The 17,574-nt window shown below is 37.5% G+C and overlaps 1 protein-coding gene across 1 annotated transcript in view; it reads right to left on the bottom strand.

Moving 5' to 3' along the window:
• Positions 1-9,296: 9,296 nt before the first annotated feature.
• Positions 9,297-17,574, bottom strand: part of DOK6 (docking protein 6) — a 452,915-nt gene continuing 444,637 nt past the window's right edge. The window contains exon 8 of the mRNA XM_077135258.1: positions 9,297-16,588. Coding sequence (XP_076991373.1) covers positions 16,449-16,588 — 140 coding nt within the window. The 3' untranslated portion in view covers positions 9,297-16,448. The remainder of the gene's footprint in view (positions 16,589-17,574) is intronic.

The following is a 17,574-nucleotide window of genomic DNA, read 5'->3' on the forward strand; positions in this document are numbered from 1 at the left end:
TTTGTAAATAGTCCCATTATCATTTTCAGTCAGATGCTTCTGAATGTGCTTAGTTTACTTCATCTTCTGAGCTTCATTTCTCCATTTGTAGAACGGAAATGTTAACCAGCACTATTGAGTATAAACTGTAGACAACAGTATGGTAGGTTTTTACGAATTGGTTCATTTCATTACCCTCCAAGTTCATGTGTTTAGAGTTGTTTGTAGTATCCCCTAATTCTCATTTGATGTAGTAATATCTACTGTTTCTTTCCTGGAGGCTTATGCTTTCTCTCTTTTATTCTTTGTCTATCTTGTTAAAGGATTGCCAATTTACTGATCTTCTCAAGGAACCAGCACTTTGTTTCACTGGTATTTTCTATTGTCTATCTGTTTTCAATCTCCCTGATTTCTGTTGTTTTTATTATTTACTACTTTTGTTTGTTTTCAGGTTATTTTGCTGTTCTTTTTCTAGTTTCTTAAAGTGGGATGTCAGATTATTGATTTGGGACTTTTCTCTTTTTATAACAGAAACATTTAGATGAATTTAAATATTCATCTCAGCACTGCTTTAACTGTGTCTCACACATTTTAATTCATTTTTCTCATTTTTATGATATATTTTTTTGTAATACACCAAGTTTTTTTAATTGGCAATACTGTATTTTATGCATGATCATTCTATAAACCCACAGTTTCTCTGAAAAAGAAAAAGGCATGATACCAAGTGTTGGCAAAGATATGGAAAAACTAGGACACCACACTGCTGATGGGAATGCAAAATGGCACAACCACTCTGGAAAACAGACTGGAAATCCCTCAAAATTGAAGCATAGAATTACCATATAGACCCAGAAACTTCATCACCAGCACTTACCCAAGAGAAGTGAAATTTACATCCATGCAAAATTTGCACATCTCATACACAACATTTTTCTCCCTGTTTTCTTTTCCGTATTAGAGAATTTATAGGTTTATAGGACAATCATCTATAAAATACAGGATTCCCGTACACTACCCCCCCACCAACACCTTGCACTGGTGTTGAACATTTGTTACCATTGATGACAGCACATTTTTATAATTGTACTATTAATTCAAGTTCAAGGTTCAATTTAGGGTTCACTGTTTGTGTTGAGTAGTTCCTTGGATTTTTTTTTAAGTTTATTCTGTTACCATGCATTTCCCATTTAATCATATTTCATATATTTCAGTGCTGTTAATTGCGTACACAATGTTGTGCTAAGATTATCACCATCTGTTACCAAAATGTTTCCATCATTCCAAATAGGAAACTTATAAATTTTTAAATGCTCTTTTTGTGTGTGCAAAATAACAAACATACAAAAAAGCAATAAATTTCAAAGCAACAATTAGTTGTAGAATAGATTTCAGAGTTTGGTGTGGGTTACAATTCCACAATTTTAGGTTTTTACTTCTGGTTGCTCTAAGATACTGGAGACTCAAAGGAATATCAATATAATGATTTAGCAACCATACACATTTGTTAAACCCTACTTTCTCTGTAGAGGCCCACCATCACCTTTGATCTGCCTCACATTCTTTAGCTGTATTTGGGCTATGTCCATTCTAGCTTTATCATGTTGGAAGAGGCTGTTGATAATATGGGGTAGAGGGATGGAACGATCTGATGTTCTAGAGAGGCTGGACCCTCAGCATTTCAGGACTTATCTGGTCCAGAGACCCATCTGGAGGTTGTAGGTTTCTGGAAAGTTATCCTAGTACATGGAACCTTTGTAGAATCTGATATAATGCCCTAGGTGTTCTTCAGGATTGGCAGGAATGTTTTATTTGGGGTTTGGCAAGCTAGGATAGGTAGCAGTGTATAACTGAAGCTTGCCTAACAACCATCTCCAGAGTAGCCTCTTGACTCTATTTGAACTCTCTCAGCCACTGATACCTTAATTGTTACACTTCTTTTCCCCCTTTTGGTCAAGATGGCAGTTTTAATCCCATGGTGCCAGGGCCATGCTCATCCCTGGGAGTCATCTCCCATGCTGCCAGGGAGACTTTCAGCCCTGGATGTCATGTCCTATGTAAGGTGGAGGGCAATGGTTTCGCTTGCAGAGTTGGGCTTAGAGAAAAAGAGAGGCCACATCTGAGCAGCAAAGGTTCTCCAGAAGTAACTCTTAGGCATGCCTATAGGTAGACAAAGCTTTTCCACTACATACATAAGCTTCACTGGAGCAAGCCTAAAGATCAAGGGCTTGGCCTGTTGATTTAGATGTCCCTAATGTTTGCCACAGTATCAGTTGTTTTTCCAGTGGTAAAGTTTAATAGTTATATGTTTTCCCTTCCATCCCTCAAGGGACCCTGCCAATACTTTTTGATTCTCTGCTTAATATACTCTTGGATGTATCCAGGCATTACATGAAGCTATACAGGATTAAAGGCTCTCATTTTTATTCTGGGGTCCCTGTGTTTGGACAGTTTAAGTGATCTATCAAGACAAGCTGAATTAGATTATGTGCTACATAAAATTTAGGCTCTGGACAAAATGAGCCTTTCTTTCTTTGGTCTCAAAGAGTAGATGAGGTTCCAAAATACAGGCAATGTTTTCCTTATCCCTGTATTCCAAATTACCTTAATCCTGACCCGATTGGCTTCATTCTTATCTCTAAATACCAAGTTATTCATAAATACATATAACATCCTCTCAAAATCCAGAGAGAACAATTACCACTCCAGATTAAATGTGACTGCTACGAAAGCTTACAATATAGGCCCCTGCTTTCTTGTAAGTATTTTCTAAATGAGACCATACAATATTTGCTCTTTTGTTTATGGCTTATTTTGCCTTACCAAATGTCCCACAGGTTCATTCACAATGTTGTATGCCTCACAACTTCATTCCTTTTTGTAGCACACAGTATTCGATCATATATATATATATATATATATACACCATCGTTCACCAATCTAATTCTCAGTCATGCATCTTTCAGGCACCTCCATTCATTGGGCATCACGTATATTGTCCAAAGCCCACAGTCTCTCAACACACTCAATTTTAGATAATTTCATTGTTACCAAGAGAATGATAACTAATAAACACACCCCCACCAAATAGAAAATCCAAACCTCTTCATAACTCTTGTCCCTCCCCCTGTTACTTACCCCTGGTGCTGCTGTGGTACTGTTGATGTTTTCCTGTTAAACACAGCCCATAGCGTGCAGTAGCAGTTTTTCCTCTATACCCTGAACTTATACACTCTTTGTACAAAATTCATACCTGTGCAGTAGTTAGTGCAAGAACTTGTTTATATTTGTAGTGTTAATTGGTGGGACACGAGTCTGCACAACCCCTTTCAATCATGTTCACCTTCAGTACGGATTATAGACCCACTAGTGAACTGCCTACACTTCTATCTATTCCCTTACAGTTAAGACAACCCCATTAGCTAACTGTTGACCCATCTCAAGCTTCTGTGTATCACTAGGTCCCCTGTATTCTGTATTATAAGCCTCTGGTTTTACCTTTATCATGGTCATAAAAGTAGAATCATACAGTATCTACCCTTTTGCATACATTTTTCACAATACCCAAAAAGTAGAAACGAGCCTAATGTCCATTAATGATGAATGAATAAAGAAAATATGATATTGAATATTATTTAGCAATAAAAATAATCAAGTGGAGGTGCAGGTGCCGGGAACAGGGTGCACTGCTGAGAAGGCTGAGGTGGGCTGAGGGTGCATCGGAGGCTTGATTGCTGATGAGGGGTCTGGGGAACCTCAGAGCTGAACTGGGCTCCAGCCCCCAGGCCGAGGGAGCAGGCGACTCTGCCTCCCGTGCTCACATGCCTGGTCGTCTCGGGAACCTGTTTAAACCTCTAAAATGTCATCTGTGAAGCACAAGTTTATGCAGTTACTCATTTCTTATGGGGACAAAGTCAAATGGATGTTTATATTTCAGGTGAACATAAAAGCTTTGAAGTTGGAATTCAGTACTTGAGCCAGTCATTGGTTTTCTTAATTGTGAAATATAACATACATACAAAAAAGCAATAAATTTCAAAGTACACTTTAACAAGTGGTTATAGAACAGATTTCAAAGATTGATATGGGTCACAACTCCAGAATTTCAAGGTTTTCCTTCTAGCTGCTCTAAGACACTGGAGATTAAAAAGAAATATCAATGTAATGATTCAGTAGTCATACTCATTTGTTAAATCCTAACTTCTCTGCTATATTTCCTCCTTCTCCCAACCTTTAGGGATTTTTGGGTTATGCCCATTCTGTTGTTTTTCATATTGAAAAGGGTGTCGGGATAGGGGGATGGAACTGGTTGATGCTCTTGGAGAAACTGGCACCTCTGGGTTTTAGGATTTATCTGGCGTAGATACTTTGATAATATTTTTCATGTCCCTATAAATTTCCCATAAAATATTTAGAAGTGTGCTGCTTATTTCCAAATGTTTGGTTATTTTCCTGTTATCTTTTGTTATGTGTCTAACACAACAAAATACAGCAAAATATATTGCTCTCTGTCTCCCGTGTCTGCTCCTTTGGTCTCTGCTGACTTCTGGCTTCCACTGATTTCTGGCTTCTAATTCACTGAAATTTCTTTGCTTATACAGATCCCATTCATACGGCTTAAGGCCCACCCTGATTCAACTTGGCTTCAACGACACAGGATCTCTGAAGGTGGTGGCAGAGGGTGGGGAAGGAGTCATGTTCTATATGCTCAGCACTGAATCTCAGTCTTTTAGTGGGCCTGTGTCTCTGGTCTATGACTTTCACAATTATTTCTCCAGTGGCATAGCTTTTCTCCACCTTTATTAGCTTTCCTACTTGCAGTTTCCAATCTTTTTCCCTGGATACTTGACTCCGTTGACAATATTTTAATTTTTCCTTCCTTAGGTGAGACAGGAAGACTGCAGGAGTTGGACTGGATTTGAGCACCATGCCCATGCAAATCCTTTCCCCAGGAGACTAGGTCTCTGTTATTGAGAAGTCTCTTGACTTAGTTCACAATGGTTATCCCTTCCCTATCCCTCCCCTATCAGGTTATCCCTCCCTGGCCAGAGCCAGGAGGAGATCTGTGTTGGATCCTCATGTTTAGAATCTGGTGGGTTTCCTGGAAGGAAAGATCATGAAAGAATGGGGTCTACCTAAGACTGTGGCCCCTACAAGTTTCTCGTTGACATGTTCGTCCACATTCAGATGCCAGTAATTCAACTAAATTACCATTTACTTTCCTACCAGTTTAGGGTTCTAGGGCTTTAAGCAAATATCAGTTGCTATATCTCTCTGGTGCATCCCTCTCTCCAGATTTTAGGGTGGTGGTTTGCCCTGGCACCTCAGTTCCCTGATAGGTCCAAGAAAAGCCATTGATTTTCAGTTTCTATACTTTTTAGTTATTGTAAGGATGGCTGTGATATCTTCCAAGTTTTCTACCTGTTGGCACTGAAACTGGAAGTTGCTCCCCATATATTTCTAGTACATATGCTTTCTGCTATCTTGGTTTCTGATGGGTTCTCTGTCCTGACTTGCTGATGCTTCTCTAGGGTATCTTGACCCCGGACTTTGATACTAGCATCTCTCTGGTCTACTGAGATGCAGCTGAAAAACTGTTTATGATATATGAAAACTGAACACATTTATTTTAAAAATGAATGCAAAACTGCAATGTAGAGGACAATTCAAATATTAGCATGAGATTGTTTTCCTGATTCTGTTCAGAGTAATGTCAAGCCTCATAAAAATTCTGGGTCACATAGACGCAAAAAAGCAATACAGGAAAATTCCTTTCCAAGCAACAAAGAGAAAACATGTCAAGTCTACCCAATTAGCAAAAACTTAAAGAGATGAACTGACAGTAACGCTTACTCTTGTTAGTGGCCTTTATTTTTTTGGATTTTGCTAAAATAAAATGAAATATGAGTCACAGGAAGTTTTCCATTGGTCATATGTATTTAATATTAATTTATTTTAGGATCAAATGCACAAAAGATAAATGAGAATAGAAGGCTCCATGGGTAAGAAGACAGAAAGCAGTAATAGCATGATTGAGGATTATATAGGTGCGAACGTACTGTATATACATGTGTGCAGACATATATATGTGCTTATATATGCATGCATCTATGTATATATGTGCACACACATACATATATGGCTTCCACTCAAAAACACATACATAGAAAGAAAGGAGGAAAGGTAAACAAAAACAGAAAGCAAACCCGAGAAAGAGGGTCCACACATCCTGTTGGCCTTTTACACATGCATGTCAGTGGAATATTTTTATGAATGTGTAAAAGAATCACTGAATGTGAAAGACACACAAAAGCAAGAGCTTCCAAGTGGAGTGTCCACCACATATGACCATATATCAAAATATCACAAAAGGTTTTCTAAATAGATTGTTTAATCATTTCTCCTCAGACTTTGTCTTTATATATTAGTGGAAATGGTGTTGCAGTTAAACTTTTCTATTGGGTTAGACTGAAAACAAATGAACAAGAAACATTACTTCAGTTCAAAATATGTCTTTTCTTCCAGGTTAGGAAAAAGTACTAATAATAACCAAGTAGTAAAAAGCTAACTCCATTTACGCTACAAGGACAAACCGCCCAGGTAGGAGTTAAAAAAAGACAGATGAGCTCTCTTTTACTCAGTAAACACCATAATATAACGTCTGTGGTTTAGTGCCTCTTAGATAATGCGATTTACACCTCTACTGAAGAGTTAGGAAATCAAATGTCATATGAGGCTTGAAGTTACGTGTTGTTCATTAAACAAGAACATGTTGTGTTATATGCAATGTCCATTTTACCTGAGGTATCAAAAGTCAGACCAGCTCAATCTAAGTTCTGTCCAGCACTAAAAGTAGCAGTGGGCATTTTTCTAATCTAATATCTGGTAAACTCATTTAAAGATTCCAAACTTACAACAGGTCTGTTTGATTTTACTTTCCCAATCAGAACTCTCAATGGACTCTTCAGTCACTTTGAATTTAGAATGTCAACCCTCTCAGGTTTGAGAGAGAATGCCAACCCTCTCAGGTGGGGGAGAAGGAAAGCTAGGGGTGGGGAGCTGAGCAGGACATCCAAAATATATTCCTTTGTTGCAGTTTTCTTTAGATTTGACAGCTGATAGAGTGAGTGAAATGGGAAATTTCTGGATAGTGACCTTAATATATATATTGGTTTGGGCATCAATCCCTTTCTCTGTATTAAAATCTTTGAAATACAATTGGATTTGTTAAAAATCTAAGAACTTCAAAGAGAACAAGCTACCTAAAACCTAATTTCTTATAGATATTGGAATAAAAAAAGAATTTACTAAGTCAAATAGTATCCGAGGGATGTTGGCTGAGGCATACGAGGCTACCTATGTCTGCTGCGTGACTTGGCATGTTTACTTCTTCCTGAGATGGTGAGCTCCTTAAAGGAAGGCCCAAACCCTGCTCACTTGTGAATTCCCAGGTCCTAGAAGTGTATTCTGAGCTCCCTCCTGACGTTGATGTGTATCAGGAGGAATTAAAAGGAAACAAGAACAAAGAACCAGGAGATATTGCTTGTCCTTTACTAATATTTTGTAGATAGCAGGCAGTAAGTATTTAGTGACTGACCAGCCTTTGAGATTATACTAAATTAGCAGCTTGATTTAATAAAATACTCATCTATTAGGAGAATTCATAATTCCATGGACATTCTATCAATCTCTTGCTCAACCATTTATTTTAATAATTCCCATTATGGATACCAAAATATAGCAAATTTGTCTAACATGTTTCTTCATTAACTTGGAAATCAGGACAGTTGTTTTGCCATTTTAGGGCTATTTTGTTTTGTTTTTCTTTGTACATTAGAAAAATAACACAGCTACTGTCACTGGGTTGTGTTCTGTGGCATGTATGATTGTCTGTCTTCTTTGATGTCAGCTGTAAGTGTAAAGAAACCCTACGCTCTTCATAAAGATACTTGCTACAGTAAATATGTTCCCCATGACTCCAACAGTAACAAATAGAGGAAAGAAAAAAAACTTCACATCAGCAATTTGTTATGAAAGTGGCAGAAAAAAATTATGTCCAGAATAAGAAATGTTTCATTCTGCATTTGGAAAGAATGGGTGATTTCCTCATCACTGCTACTCTGAAGCCTTTTCCAAACTTCCACTGGCTATCTAGAATTGGAAGGTCTCATGCATTTTCATTGTTTTCTTTTAATTCATGACCTTGGCTGACCTACCCATAGCAGGACATTTAAAATTTTTTACATGTTTTAGGCATTCTTTTTGATTTGTCTGACATCATCAGAAGACTTAACTCTCTTTAAAGGCTTGACTCTCTAAAAAGAAAAAAAGAAAAATACATCTAATGAATTAATCCAATCAAACAACAAGAATGCCTACTTAGTATTTAAAGATAAAGTTTTAGAACCGTATGTTTTAAATGTATTTCCAGACAGGTCTAAATTCTAGTGCCCAGGGCTTCTATGTCCTGAATAGGAGATAATAAAGGAAGCCATCGATTTTTACTTCAGTCTGGACTGCTGGCACCTAGTTTTTAATATTATAGCTTTGTCTACTAACTGTTCATTTTCAATCTTATTCTCTCGTTAAGAGAAAGTGAGTGTGGCACAGGCAGTCAAACCCTCTCCTGGTTGTGTGATATTATGCCAGCCCCTTAGCCTCTCTGGTGGCCACTTCATCAGGAAAATGTAAGCGTTGATCTCCAATGTGACTTTCAATACTAATATTCTAATATTCCATCATGCCAGCGACAACCTAATAAAAATTACACCCTAGTGTAACATATGATTAGGCAAACACTGGAAACATATAATAAATATTCAGTTACCTTACATTTCAAAAAGGGCCTTCTTTCACTTTATTTTGAAAGCAGTAAGTTAGTAAGTGAAGGAATGAGTGACATTTTAAAGGTTAGCAGAATATAATTGTCAGAATGCTGTTTAATTACATAGCTACATTTCACATGAGGATAAAAATAGAAAGGAACCTGTAAAATTACGATGTTAACAATATTAAATAATTTGGGTAAAAATAATCAATTTAGTTTTTCAAAATCAATCATGCAAAGTTGTGTAGAGTTTTTGAACTGTTATACCTTTTTTTAAGTGATTAAATTTTAATACTGCACAATTATTAATTACTCTCTTTGTAACAATATAATTTGTAAGTTTTTTATAACTATGAATATGATGTTGATAACAATAGATTGGTTTTTAAGATTATCCTAAAAACTGAGATATGGAAACTATGAATTCAGAAAAAGGCAATTGTTCAACTATTCACATATTTTTACCAAGGGGAAAAATCACACACACAGGTTTGAAAAAACTTAATTTCCTAATTTTATTATTGCCTCATTATTATAATATTTTCGGTTCTGCCAGAAATTCACATTTTGGTTCCAGGGACAGTTAGTCTTTTGCATTCCAGTCCGAAAGGTGATTCAACCAATATTTAAATACAGATGTCCCCAAAGTATTATTTTTATGGAATAGATTGTAACTAAAAATAAAGTACGTCAAATCATGTATTTTCCAATAGAATCAGATTTATAATGGATATTTTATTTCTTATCAAGGGTCTAATGTCCAAGTCTATTTTTATCAAACTGATCATAAACGTTGCATTTAATCAAATACAAATGACATCCCTTTATAATGTACAGTATAAGACTTCACAATGTATATATAAATTAATTAAATAAGGATTTACAGAAAGCAAACATATAACATAACAATGTATTTTAAAGTTTCATAAGGATAGGATTTTGCCATGGGGGTGATTCCTGTGTGAATCTAAAAAAAAAGTAAGGTAGTTAGCGGGACGCACGGAGTCGGTCTAAAATTTAAAAATATGTGTGTGTGTAATGTGTGTGCGTGTGTGTGAGTATGTTGGGAGTGGGGCGAGTGGGTGCTGGGGCCCTCTGCAGGTCTGGCTGACCTCCTGATGTGGGGTAAAGAGGATAATGGCTTTTGCGCTCATTTATTGTCAGGGAGCAGACAGATTTGTTGGTGTAATTTGTGCATTATCTGCTGTAAGTAAAATAATGCAGAGCTGCTTATAACTGGAATGAATCACATTTTATTTCAGGTTTTCACAAAGACTTAGAGTGCCTTTTCCCCATGCTCTATGCCCCATGCCCCCTTTGCCCACAACAAACTCCTTTTTTGTGTGTTTTGGCAAGTGTGAGCACTACTCCCTGAATTATGCAATAAATATGCAAATCCAAATGTGATCATGTTTCTGATTGATAGTTAATAACAAGATATTACTATCATTTTAATCTTTATTTTCCCCACATTTTAGCTCCATTTATCAAATAGCTAATTATCTAGAACCATCATAAAACCCTTTTAAGATGTTTTATTTGAGAGAAATCCTTAAAAAATTAAAATCATCAACCCAATCTTCTCTTCCTGAAATAAAAAATTTTTTTTCGATTCCTGAAAAGAAGCAACTCTTATGGGGTCAGGGGTCTCTTGAATGAGTTAGTAAATTGAGAATTAAATTCCAACATTAGTGCTGCTACAGGGTAGGGGCATATGTACACAGATGCACAGTTCTATGTCTATAGAAAGGGTCAATTATGCACTCTTTACGTATAAAATGCATCCTAAAAGCATGAAACAGACTGACAAAGTTAATTGTATCAACTATTAAAATTGGCCCCAAATAATTATTGAAAAATTTAAGTCCACTCATTCTTGTCACAATCAGAATGTGGAATTCGGAATCAGGCATAGAAGATGAGGTAAAATAAGAACATTAGTCAAACAGAATTATTACAAGGGGACATACTTCTATTCAAATGTATTTTTCTTCTGTTTTGAATGCTTATAAGATGTTAAAACCTTAAAATGGGGGGTGTGAAGTGTCTTTAAATCACAAGTAAATTTTTTTCATATTTTTATTATTTATTCCTTATTTCCCTAAACTTCATTTAATTTAAATAATTGTCTATTGAAGTTTATGCAGAAAAGCTGTAAAAAATCCTTTCTCAACTTTCCTTTAAAATGGAAGTTTACAAAGTTCACATGAAAAAATGTAGCCCTGATATTATCAATTAGCTAATAAAATGTGGACTGTCATCAATAATTATATCATAAAGTGGTGCAGAATGATAAAGAACCAAAAATTATAATCATAATTACAATATAATGAATTGTAGGAATACAAAACACACTTCCTTAATATTTTTTTTAGTTTGATTATAACTTAGGATAAATAGTCTTGAATTTTACACAAAGAAATAGACAATAATAAGTCAATAAAGCTTATGACATTCATTCATGGCTTCCAACAATGTTGTATTCTTAGCCAAGTCTAATGAATTGCCCCACAAAGTCTTTCCCTTGATATAGTTGATAATGAAGCCAGCAGGATTCATCTGAAATATCAGAACAGTATGGGGACATCTGAAAAATATGGGTAAGCACTTAAATGCTTTTCGTTAGTGGCGATGTGGCATTTTTTAACTCCTACTATTCCCAAACAGAGAAGAGTTAGAGTCAAGGAAAAAGTCCTGGACCAGTAGCCTGGAATGATTTCAAACAATTCCTGGCTATTTCTGTGACTCTGAACAAATCACAACAACTGTGGATTCTGGTTTTCTTCTGAGGGAAACTTAAAGTGGGACCTTTCTTCTCTAGAACTAGCACTTGCCTTTCCAGAAAATGTGCCCAACACGTCGCTATACTTCTGTAAGTCTACAAGTCATCTGATGCTTCAATTAGTCATGATAATTGTGGAAGTATACTAACAAACTCACATTTTTGTATAGGAGAGTAAGAATTTGTGGTAGTTTCTTAGAGAAAAAGTGAGATTAACCTTTCAGATGACATTTGTAGGAAATGCACAAATGAGATGGAAGATCCTCTCTCAGATATTTAGTCTGAAGCTGGCCCCACTGATAATATGCCTTCATGACGAAACTCAAATGAGGTTGACCACAAAAAAAATGATTCTCAAGGTCCTGAAGATATATTTTTCCATGGGGATTTTGTTATACATTCTTTTTGTTAAATATTTACCACTAACCAGAAAGGAATACACTTGTTGGAAAATTGTTTTCTTCCTTTGGTAACTTCAAGACTTGATTCAACTGGTTTTCTCTTTCAATAGTACATCTAGCACAAGGATAAACTTTAGTTAGGGGGGCAGAGTTCTCGATGTGAAACTGGGGTTAGAATGTTAGGAAAGGAGATTCCAAATGTTACTTTGGATGTTTCATTGGAGTGTTTATAATTTTATCTAAATCTTGCCCTTCTGATTAGTTCCCATCTTCCCTCTCTGCTCCTGCAGGGGAAATCACACTGCATAAAGTTCATAGGTTAGAAATTTAATTATGTGGCATATCACTTACTGTCATAATTATAAGTGCATATTTAGTGGTAAGTTATTGTCCATTTTGAGAAGGCCAAGGTCGGAGGGCTGCATAGTTAATGCTGATGAAATAATTTGAAATTGGAAGCCATGTATAGACACAATATGTTAACAGAACTGGAGAAACTGTACACAATTTTCACTCTGAGCAGGTTTTAATGTTTTTTTTTAAACATGTTAAGTCCTAAAGTTCAGCCCCACTGAATGCATGTTGTCCATTTATTGTGTTGTGTTATAATAGTAAAAAATGGACTACAATTTTCTAAGAATACAGTTTGCTTAGCTTGTTTTCACTCTAGCATTGATGGTTGATTTTAGTAAATAGCTCAAACAATTGAGGAAATATGGTGCTCATGCTTTTTTTTTTGGCAAAGATTTCTGAAATACCGGCCAGACAATGAGGGGTGGGCAAAAATTTTTATGACGTGTTTTTAAATATCTTCTATAAAGATACCACATGCAATAAATTGGATCTGTAGAAGCTACTACCAACAGTATTAATTTGTTTGTTAGTCCATTGTTTGTATATTGGACAGCAGGTATAAGTGAATGATCATTTCATAGGTGAGAAATGATTTTCAAACAAAATTGACAAGTGAAGATGAAGAAGAATTGTACAAGATTATCAGGACTAGAACTCTAGTTTTCTATTGGCTGAAAAAGGTGAGGTTTACTTTTGATACATATGTTTCATGTTATTTTGCATGCCCTAAGAAATAGCATCTTCACTAATACATAAGTAAATATATATCTTTTTATTGCATTAAATTCAAATTTGTGGCAGTGGCCAGACCTATTGATTCATAAATATTTGCAACCTGCATAAATAAATTAGTTCTGAGATTATGTTATTAGTTCAATAAGTAAGAAACAAATATGTTTTTTTCTCCCCTACCAGAATAATAAACTTTTGGATCAAGATTATTTTGTACTCTTCCACATTATAAATATAATGCCATGTGTAGGTTCTGTGTAGCAGTAATTAATATTATCAGAAGAAAAATTTGGGGACATAAAAAACAAATCCCCTTATACAGTCTCTGGAAAGCATCTGCCCACCTATCTCTGCTCCAACAAGAGCCTTCCTTTACCACTAATTTTGGGTTCCTCCGTCATTGCTCTGCTCACTTTCCATGGAAATTGTACCATCCTCATTTATCTGTACAAATTTGGATGGAAACCCAGCTGAATCTGGATGGAAACCCACTGAGAAGGAGCCAAAAGGTGACTTTAGTTCCTATCAATTCGTCCCTTGCAATGATAAAGTCATGTACATTAAAGATAGAACACACTCCCCAAAAGGGGAAAAATGACTTGCAAAGTGTAGAGGTATCTTCAATCAAAAGCCTACCCTTCTCAAGTGAATACATGTCTCTTATCACTCCAGTTGCTCCAATGGAATTGATTTTATGTCATCCCAAGAGACTGATAGAGTAATTTTCATCTTTGGTTTTATAGAAGATATATTACCTGCTTATCATTTTCATTACAATTCTCATTGCCTTATGTCAAGTGTGTTAGGTTAATATAAATGTTCCTATCTGTTCATTGAGCAATTTCAACTCAGCTACGATTGTGTCAAGAGTATACTTGGACGAGAATGCTAGAATGAATCTCCAAAAAGTTACAGTGAGATGTTTTATAGCATTATTCTCATTGTGATGACACTGGGTTAAAGACTTGGGAAGGAAATTTCTCTTACACGCTGGCTCAATGACTTGCTCTTTTCAGAATGAACTGCCCAAAATTATGCCTGGTCTTTGGTATCCCTCATAAGAATGATCAGGTCCACATGGTGTCTGTCATTGAAATAACTTCATGCAGCTATTGGTTCTCACACCAAGTAGACCCAAGAGCTGACTCATCGAATTAGCAGAAGCCCCTGGACTCATGGGCTGTGCTTTCTGCACATGAGTAAAGCTGAGACATGAACCGGGACCCCTGAGGGCCTTTCCCCATAAGTTCCTCATAGAAACTTGAGGTCTCAAGAGCGGCAGCTCGACTGGGTGAGCCAGAGAGAGTGTCTCTGAGTGTGGCACCATTAGGAGCTGTATTAAACGGTCTCAGCGGGGAGCTGCTCTGGTGGATTTTATAAACAGCACTTCAAAAGCAGATGCCATGAACTAAAGCCATTCTGAGATGTTTAATGCTGAAAGCTGGAATTTCAGGTAAGCCTGTGTTATAGGGAACAGGTCAGCCCCTCTTCTGCTGTGTTAGCAAAATTCACAGTGCACAGCGTTTGGGTAATTCTTTCTTTCCCTAAAGTCTTAGGATAATTATTTTTTGCGGTCACATTATCTTTTTATGAGTAGCATTTTGATGGGGTTTTCATGCTTAACTGAGGAATTCAGAGTATCTAGATAGTTGCTCTAAGGGCAAATTTATCAAGGAGGGGCCAGACTCACTTTTATTCCTACTTATTGAAATTAATTATTAGTCTGAACTCAAGCCGTGGATAAGGAGGGAAAAACAATCTTATCACAGATCAGTAAAACAGGTGCCATTTCAACAAACTAACTTTGATCATTTAAAGAATTTTGCGATTTAAAGAATATAGGTTTTCCTGTTGAATGACCTGGGATCATGGCTCTTTAAATCCACCCTTGAGTGTTTCAGAGCTCAGTGTCCTAGCACATGACATCTAAAAATTCAGGAAATATAATTTTCATTTTGACTCAGGTAAACTCTAGAGTTAAGGGCAAAAATATCTATATTGACTCATATAGCCAAACCTTCCCAAATCAGCTGGCTGTGGCCACATCCCTTAAATCCTTGTAGGTTCGGCCTTGGTCAAGGATGATGCATTGACTAAATTTGTTCTTATAATCTCTGCCAACCCATGTCCAGTAAAAGGAAAATAACCCCCAGCCCGATGTAGTGACAGAGTCGATTACAAGCCTTGATGGCCATCTGAGAATGGCATCTATGAAATTTATAACATTCATGTCTACGATCCTTTCCTTCTTTTACCAAATAGCTGAGTTTTTTGTAAGCCTGATTTTATTTCTTTCTGCAATGGCTCCTTATTTAAAGTCCCTCTTTTTCTTGGGGTTAAATGGAAGGTGATCAGATTGACCACACTCAATCTTCCTCGCAGAGCTGAGAAGGATGGCCAGAGGGAGAAGAACTGCCCGAAACAAATTTGCTGGGAAGACATTGTGACAGGTAACGTGAAGTGTAGGACAGCTAGAATTGTTCTTTTTTTCCCTAAGTGTTTCCCTTTCTCACATTTTCATTTACACTTGTCGTAAGAGCAGACTTGACTACATAAATACTTTTGCTAAGAAGAAGCCTTTTTTTACAGCACTATTTAAAAATAGCTATTCAACATAACAACCTTACTTTGAATGCACCAAATCACAGTTTTTTAACAATTTAAGTGAGCATAACCTGTCACCCTCAGCACACACTTTGATAAATACTTGTTAAATAGAAATGGATATGGCAATACCCATATCTGTATTGGTGTACAGACAGACAGACACGCGTGTGCAGGCGTGCACACACACACACGTACGCACACACATACACACAGTAGCACTACGGGGCCCTGCTTACTAATGCATTATGAACGCCGTGTTCTGTTCATTGTCACTGGGCTTATTTATATGGAGAGTTACGGTGCCTTTTGTAGAGCCTATTGGATTTGTTCCTGTGAAAACCTCGAAAGCAACAAAGACCGTGTCTGAGGGCAACCCTGGGATCAGGCAGGCGGACGGGACGGTCACCTGTGAGAACAGGGGGACACAACCCTCGGGGAGTCACCTCCCTGCCAGGTTACCTCCCACGGTGCCAAGGCTTCTGCTACTGTCAGACTCAAAGGAATTTGTTATTTAAATGACTGCTCAGAGTCTCTTTTTGTGAAAACGTAGATTTCCCCCCAAGAAATTCAATAAATAAAGGACTTAGCCACTGGTTCAAGGACGCAGACTCCAGTTTTTAACCTTCCACTGTGATTGGGACTAGACCGGACCCATTTCAGTGGTTCCCGCCGCTGGTCTTCCAGGGTGCAGGGGGTGCGGGTGGGTCTCGCGCCTGCTGGGGGCCCAGGACAGTCGGTCTCCCGGCCGCTAGCGGCTCTCTGCGGGTCATTGGATGAGGCTGGAGCTGTAGCTAAATCCGTAGCTGCTGGACCGGGACAGCGGCTGGGCGGTCTCCTCGCTCTGCTCCGAGGTGTAGCTGGGGAATGTCTGTGCCCGGGACATCTTTGCGGAGCCAAATCCGTGCCCTGGAGAGAACGACAAGAGCGCGGTGCTGAGAAACCATTCCGAAGAGTGAAACCCTCCGAAACCACAAGCAAAGCAATTATTCAATAAGTAAATCCGAGCCCTCAGCTCCGCTGTGCTGAGCCTGAGATGAATAAATCAGATTGAGAAACCTGGCACCTTGACCCTTGATGACTTACCGTTTTCATTTTTTCAACTTTCATCCGGGGCTCAATATTTTCCCCAGAAGGGTCTCATCCGAAATTCCTGATGCCAGAGAGTCAAATTGTTTTAGGGATCTCAAACATCTAATATCCTTCAACTTTTGGAAATAAGCAAGGAAGGCTTTTCCAGGAAAAGTTGTCTTGGATGATGAGTGTTTAAGCTGCTTTCTTCACTCTATCTATACTCACTTTCAGCATGCAGAAGCAAATGAGCCACGTTCTCATTTAAAATAAATAAAACCATTGTGCACAGAAAAACTGCACTTTGCTGTGACCAGCAGTCATCGGGTACCAGGAAGAAGCATTTCCAGTGGTGGAGCTAGCGCCCCAGCTTACCCTCAGCAAGTCTGAGGCTGGGTAACCAAATCCGCTTCATGGAACGGCTCACTGAAACCATCCACTTTGAATGGTTACTGAAATGGCTCACGGGTTGCATCTTATATAAAATATACTAAAGGAAAATTCTTTCTATGCTTTTGGTAGTTCAGATGTATCCCTGTGATGAGAAATTTTGTCAAATACAAACCAAATCAGAAAGGATAACTGAAATATTTGTGAGAGCACTAACAATGTAGAGAAAAAAGTACACGCCCCAAGGCTTCAGATCAACTTCCCAGTAGCCTCCCCAACTTCTTTCTAATCAGTAATTATTCTTATTTGAGAAGGCTTGGTTTCTGATGGATCAGTTTACTGGGGAGAGAAGGAAAAAAGATCCAAGAAGCTGTGCCTTGTCAGACTTCATATTTTACCCAAACTGAGCTGCGATTTTGGCAGAAATTTTTAAG

The sequence above is a fragment of the Tamandua tetradactyla genome, chromosome 18 (assembly GCF_023851605.1).
Source record: "Tamandua tetradactyla isolate mTamTet1 chromosome 18, mTamTet1.pri, whole genome shotgun sequence".
In the NCBI taxonomy this organism is placed as follows: domain Eukaryota; kingdom Metazoa; phylum Chordata; class Mammalia; order Pilosa; family Myrmecophagidae; genus Tamandua; species Tamandua tetradactyla.